Genomic DNA, 7,044 nt, shown 5'->3' with positions numbered 1-7,044 from the left:
AAATATTCATGTATGAATATTTGTTATTAATCGCGTGATTTTTTCAAAATTCATCTAATATATGTCGAAATCGAATAATAATGATTCGTAATTTATTCCCGTCTCTACATTATTTCAGCTTTTCTTTAGAAATAAAGTACAGTTAGAGGACGGGTACATTCTCTTCGTACGTAAGAATGCATTACAAATTCTCATCCCTAAATTTGGTTTGGAAGGAACATTATATTTGAGCAAAAAAGGAGAAGTACCCGAGGTTAATTTTATTTTTGACGCTGAGAAACATATCCAACAATATGGCGATATAATTTTCCGGCCTTTTGATCAAGTAACTGTACAATTAAGTCTTGATAGATCTAACATTCAGCACGAGAAATTGATATTTAAACTAGTGAAACCAGTGGTAAGGACAAATGTCATGTTTTATAGTTGTCAACATAATTTTAATAAAATTACACTGATTTATGTTATTCAGTAAAATTTATTTTTAAAAATTTATTTATGAAGTATTAAATTTTTATAGTCCATTTAATAAGCTACGAATTATAATTAATTTAGATATAGCTTCATATCTATTAATATAATAAAACATTTATTTACAAAAATTTATTTGTTATTAGATTCCAGGTTTCAGTATTCCATACGATTCAGAATCTATTGTTACATCAGGATATTCAGATAAAAATACAAAAGACTCTCCAATCGAAGTAATGGACATTTCTGAAGCTCCGAAAAGAAAAAATATTAACACTCCAGTCAATCAAAAACCAGTACAATTATCAAAAGGAAAAAGAAAGAGGAAGAAGAAATACTGAACATCATTCGTGCAGATATATATTTATAATTGATACGTGTTTATACGTGCGTGAACGTGTGCGTGTAATATATTTATATATAATTATTGAACTGAGTTTGACGAATTTGAAAATTATAAAAATATAATTTATAATTTTTTAATAAAAAATATGCAATTTATAATTTTACATAATTCATTTGATCTGAAAATATATATTATATTTGTCAGTAAGAAGCTAATGTTAAATTTTTGTAATTGGTTAAATTCACTCGATATATAATATAACTGAGGCTTAATGAATTTAATATTTGCCTTCTATTCTGGATCAGGTGCCAATTTCGCATAACCTAATTTTTGCAAAACCTTCTTAATTTCGGGATAGACTGTTGGATCATCAATTGTACTTGGAATCTGAAATAATAACAACACAGTGGAATCACAACTCCAATTGGATGGAATTTTTTTTCTTATACTAATTACATAGTTTAATATTAAAATTGATTGCATCACTATGCCAATATATACCTTAACAGGTTTCGAACGTGCAAGTGTTGCAATAGATTTTCGACAGGTTTTACCCGATCGCGTTCTTGGTAATGCCGTAACTGCTCCAACAACTTTAAAGCAAGCAATAGGTCCAATCAGTTCCCTAACACGAGATATCAATTCCTTATTGATCTCACATTCATCTTTCATACTATCTGTAAAAATCCATATCATAAAGTGATACTAGTAATACGTTTAGTATTTTAATAGCGTTTTAAAACCATTTAAAATTAAGTAAATGAAATTCTGAATGTAATAGTAGTTATCGTTCTTGATTGAAGTTGTTCAAGTCTGTACTTTAAATACATCTATTTTTGAAGTAATAAGTTGAAAAAAAGATAAAGATTTTCTTTAAAAATTAAAAATTATTTAAAGACAAAATTAAATATTAACTTTTATACATATGCAAAAACTTTAATCGTGTGCAATTATATTAATATTACATTTATTCATTATAGCTTAAACTCTATAAATTGTAAATATAAATAAAATTTTACCATTTTTTATAACGTAAAGACAGAGAGGAATTTCACCCTTAGTATTTTCAGGGACGCCAACAACTGCGGTGTCAATAACTTCCGGATGACCAAGAATGACATCTTCTAAAGCGGAGGTTGATAGTCGATGTCCAGCTACATTTATGACATCGTCGTCACGTGCTGTTACATACACATAACCGAACTCATCGATGTAACCGGCATCCATCGTATCGTAGAATCCCTGTAAAATTTGTTTAATGGAATTTTATAATTTTTTCACTCTTTTTATTTTGTTTGTTAATTTATTAAGAGTGTTTTCAAATAAAAATATAATTATTGTATAACGGGTATGCAATCTTTCTAATTAAACTTTTTAAAGTAGTTTATTACTAAACACCTTTCATGCTTATTTTAATATATTATTAATAAACATTAAATTAGAAATTAATTATTTTCTTATTAAAATTCTTATATCTCATTATATCATATATTATTCATTTTTCTAACAATTATATTTATATGAAAAACCTTGCGAAAACATTTCTTCGAATTAAGTGAATTATCTAAGTTGCGAAAGTCATCAGTATATCCAAATGTGTCACATAAACAAATTATTATAAAGAACATTTATCGTGTCATTCCATATTAATAATTCTTCGTGCTTAATTGAAAACATATCTATTCATAAGTAGGAAATTTAATTGTTCGTTAATGCATTTGATAGATAAATTCGGAGCAAGTATTTTAATTTTCGTCTGAATGCAAAAGCTTTATCGATGAGATGTGAGATAATTACCTAGTTAAAAAAAATAATTTTGAAAGTCGTTAAAAATACAATAAAGATGAATAAAATAAGCTTTTCGCTTTGTTTTTCTGATAAAATAATTTTTCATCTACCTTAGTTATGAAAATCGTTAGAAACATCACTGTTAACCTGCAAGCACTTATTTATACTATTATTTATAATAAAGAACGAATCATCTAATTGGAGTAAAAGGACTTATATATGATATTATAAAAGGTCAATGTAAATTAATCATCATAGGTAATAGTAACACATTTTATCATACAAGTTTACAAAGATATTTATCTGTAGTATCGATACAAATTCAACGAACACTTTTACAAAATCTATAACTCCAAGATCCAAGAAAAATAGTTTTTTGGGAAATGTTTTGTTTCATATATTTTAAGTATTTCAGTGGTACTTTCAATATTTTCAAAACCTGTATATAATGACTCATTGCAGAGTCATTTAAATATTTTTACATATTAAAAGAAATGAATAAAAGTGATTAAGTTTATTTTATAAAAAAATTAAACATTTTTCGATAATTTCTAAATTGATTTGTAGTAAAATTACAGATTAATTTACAAAAAATTAATTTGAGATTGAAAATATAATAATAATTATTATTATTATTGCTAATTAAATATTAGCAATCTGTAGTCAATTAAATTATACCATATTGATTATACCATATTGAGGAAATTAATTAAAGTAAATTTGCAAGATTACATAGAGAATCATTTATTCATAATTTATAATGGAATAGCGCATCAATTAGATACTAACAGGATACTTGGAGAAATAGATGTCCTTGAATCTGTCGTGCGCTCGGTAAAGGGTTGACATGGTGCCGGGGGGTAGCGGCAATCTGATGGCGATTCTACCGAGTTCGTTGACCTTCGTCATACTGCCATCTTCTCTCAGAACCTGAACTGCACCAGAATCAAGAGTCAAGGATACGACAAAAAATTAGTTCCACTACTGCTTTTACTTAGATATTATTTAACCAAATTTGAAGGTACTTTCTTTTTCCTAATATCTTCTTTTTTTTATTCATATCACTTAATACATATTTGTACTTTGAACCTTGTATTGAACATTGTAATATTTTCATATTTAAGGCTCACATTGTCGTAGATATAAAAGGTATGTGTTATTCTATTTTTTTTTCTATCGCCTTAATTATTGAATAGAGCCTTCATTTGTAAACTTTTAACTGTAAAAATAAATCTGAATATGACTAGAATAACTATCATAGTTTTATTACACATTTGGTTTTAAACAAATACATTCGAATGCTCAACAATAAACATTAATTTAACTCGAGTTTGAAAAGTTCGTTAGCAACTAACCTAAGTATCCGGGTATGGGCAAACCGGTGCTATATCTCGGTGGATTGAGAGAGTGTCCGAGTCCCGGGCATGTGGCGGTGATGGCATGCCCGGTTTCTGTCTGCCACCAGTGATTCAATATTGGCACGTTGAACGCCTTTTTTGCCCAGATCTTCGCCTCGTAATCACAGTGTTCACCCGCGACAAAGATTGCTCTCAACCTGTGATCGATCGAGTATTTAATTTTCAGTTGCCTTTTTTTTCGATGAGTATGAGTACCTTTCTAATCAAATTAGGATTTAATTGTATATAATAGCGAATCGTAAGATAGCTTAGTAAAATGTTGATACTATGTTTATTTTATCATTATTTTAGTAGTATTTTTATTATGATCTTTAATTGATCATAGTGTATGGCAATAATGGATTTATTGATTAAAAATGCATACAAGTCTTTGATGAATTAATTAATTGTAAATCAAAAATGTGTGAATTTACGATTTTGTCGAGTATTTCCTTCCTAATAGCGTATCTGGATCCGCTCTCCTTAATACTCTGAAGGCAGTTGGTACGGTAAAAAGAGCGTTGACTTTGTGCTGATCTATGATCCTAAAAAAAATCGATATATCGTAGAAAATTAGTTGAATAATAGTTGACTGACTGTCGAATCAATGCTTTATATTTTGAAAATACGTTTTATAAAACAGGTAATATACAGGTCTAATCTAATATTTATGTTTTACGAATAAAATTTTTTTATATACGAGGCTAAGAAAACAATCGCTTCTACGCTATGAAGAATTGAGTGAGGAAACATTTGTTATTGACTTTTCTTGAAAATACAATCAGTTCCAAACTTTGACATTACTGAAAAGAAGTCAAAGATATTCAACCCTCTAGGTAACTTTTCTTACTTGACAAATAGTTATTCCCACAAGTTTCGATTTATTGAGTTTCGAAGTTGCAACACAATAGTAGTATGTAAATAAAAAGTAGATAGTAATTTGCTATATTTTTTGCAAAGCTTGATGTTTTCAAAATATACTTTATTAAATTTTTATTTAAGCTACATTTAAGAATTTGATTTAAAAACATCAAGCTATAGTTCTTATTATTAAGTTCAGTTAATAGAGTTAATACGGTAAAAGAGATAATCCAGTTTTTAGAGTTCTTTCAATTTCCATATCGAAAGAAATATTCAAAATTTTTAATTTTCCTTTTCATTTTACAAACTAAACATAATAGTTTATTATATATATATATGTTTTATATTACACCAATTTTCATGTATTTTATATAGAAAATAATATCTAGATTATAAATGATTATTCACTTAATAATGCACGTGTATTAAATTTATATTGATTATAGCGAAACATTAGTACCAAGTAGCAATTTTAACTTTCATGAGCACAACGAAATCTTTAAAAGTTAATGATCTAGTTCATTTATATTTAGCACAAATACTTTATAATATTCACAATCATGGAAACAATACAGTTATAATTAATATTTATCTTCAGTTACAACATATTTTACGATTTGATTATATTTAAGTAAATGTTAAAACTACACAATGAAATATTTATCAGTTAAAAAAGTACATAGTGGTTTACATTTTACGTTATGCTTGTCAATGTTCTTTGACATAACTATTGGTTATTAGCTTTTGAAGCAATGAAAAATAAGATCAGCATCCTTTATGTCCACGATTTTCTCGATATACCTACATATCTTAAATCAAAACATAACTCTTCCTCCAATTAATTTAATAATAAAATTAACGTAATGATTTCAGTCACATCTCTTCCATCATAGTGTATAACGTAATAAGACAGAATAACGGAATTGAAAATTGGTTTGAAATATTTAGTACGTATGATCGTGTCAAAACAAAGAATTGACTATACTACCGACCTGAAGTATTGGGCGGCGTCTGGAGTTCTATCAGGTTTGCCCTCATACATAACACTGGTGGCTCCATAGAGGAGCGGCCCGTAGCAGATGTAGGAAATGCCGACGACCCAACCGAGATCCGAGGCGGCCCACCACACAGAGTTCTTATCCATTCCATAAATTGCGTGCATGCTCCAGCAGAGGGTCACTATGTGACCACCCACTGGTCGTTGGATACCTTTTGGGTCACCTACGTATTTACAACTTTATTTTAACGTCAAAATTCTCTCATTCTCTCTCTTTCATTTCAAATAAACGCAACAATCGGAGACAATTCAATTTTTCGTTAAAAAAAGTCTTATCTAAGATTATATTTGTATTGTTTGTCTCATTCGACATTATTTAAAAATAGAACGAATTGAAATTTACTTAATGTACTCTTATACAATAGAATTTGCATTATTATAGAATGAAATACCGCATAATGAACGTCAAACTTGGGAAACATTCAAAACATTACACGATACATCATAGATAAAAGGAAACCCTCGACTTGTATTTTCAATTTATCATTTTCAAAATGAAAAAATTTAAATACTTCAATAAGCTTTATTATATTTGAAAATCGTATATTAGTAATGATCAATTGATAATGTAACTAAGTTAACTGGGCTATTACGCTAAAAAATTAAATTTACGGAATAAATAATATTCTAAATTTTATGAAATAATATTATTCTAATAACGACCATATAAAAATACATTACGTTATCAGAGCACCATTATTCATGTATTGTTTAAATTTTTTAATTGGATGAATAGATAAAGCATCGTCAAAATATTCGTATATCAAATACATAGTTCAATCGTATACATAAAAGAAGGTTTGTCTCTGCTCTGTCCAATAAACGGCGTCTCAGTTAGTATTTATCCAGCTCCCAGTTATTCTATCGATTTTCGGTAGCAGAAATAAAGAGCCGAGTAAATACAGTATGGACCATGCAAAAGTATGATTATGTCACCTGTTGTCCCGGACGTGTAAAGGATATATAGGGGATGATTGGCCTCGACAGGTACGCATGGATGAGGCTCGGCATTGTCAACGAGTTCCTGCCAGTCCAGTTGGGAGCTCGTTAGAGGCGCTTCCCAAACATTTCGTCGTTGGTAAATGATGCATTGGGGTTTAGGCACCGTTATCAAATTCAGAGCG

At 28.7% G+C, this 7,044-nt stretch overlaps 2 protein-coding genes across 2 annotated transcripts in view; one reads left to right on the top strand and one right to left on the bottom strand.

The window, feature by feature from the left end:
- Positions 1–924, top strand: part of Dis3 (exosome complex exonuclease RRP44-like protein Dis3) — a 7,828-nt gene extending 6,904 nt beyond the window's left edge. The window contains exons 12-13 of the mRNA XM_011504358.1: positions 104–400; positions 618–924. Coding sequence (XP_011502660.1) covers positions 104–400; positions 618–812 — 492 coding nt within the window. The 3' untranslated portion in view covers positions 813–924. The remainder of the gene's footprint in view (positions 1–103; positions 401–617) is intronic.
- Positions 925–1,039: 115 nt separating this feature from the next.
- Positions 1,040–7,044, bottom strand: part of LOC105362301 (acyl-CoA synthetase short-chain family member 3, mitochondrial) — a 10,733-nt gene continuing 4,728 nt past the window's right edge. Inside the window, 8 exon segments of the mRNA XM_011499715.1 lie at positions 1,040–1,204; positions 1,319–1,494; positions 1,837–2,059; positions 3,395–3,540; positions 3,961–4,160; positions 4,437–4,547; positions 5,856–6,084; positions 6,857–7,026. Coding sequence (XP_011498017.1) covers positions 1,109–1,204; positions 1,319–1,494; positions 1,837–2,059; positions 3,395–3,540; positions 3,961–4,160; positions 4,437–4,547; positions 5,856–6,084; positions 6,857–7,026 — 1,351 coding nt within the window. The 3' untranslated portion in view covers positions 1,040–1,108.

Source organism: Ceratosolen solmsi, unplaced genomic scaffold (assembly GCF_000503995.2).
Source record: "Ceratosolen solmsi marchali unplaced genomic scaffold, CerSol_1.0 scaffold10, whole genome shotgun sequence".
Classification (NCBI taxonomy): Eukaryota; Metazoa; Arthropoda; class Insecta; order Hymenoptera; family Agaonidae; genus Ceratosolen; species Ceratosolen solmsi.
Note: the sequence above shows the minus strand (reverse complement) of the source record. Positions and strands in the feature narration are given on the sequence as shown.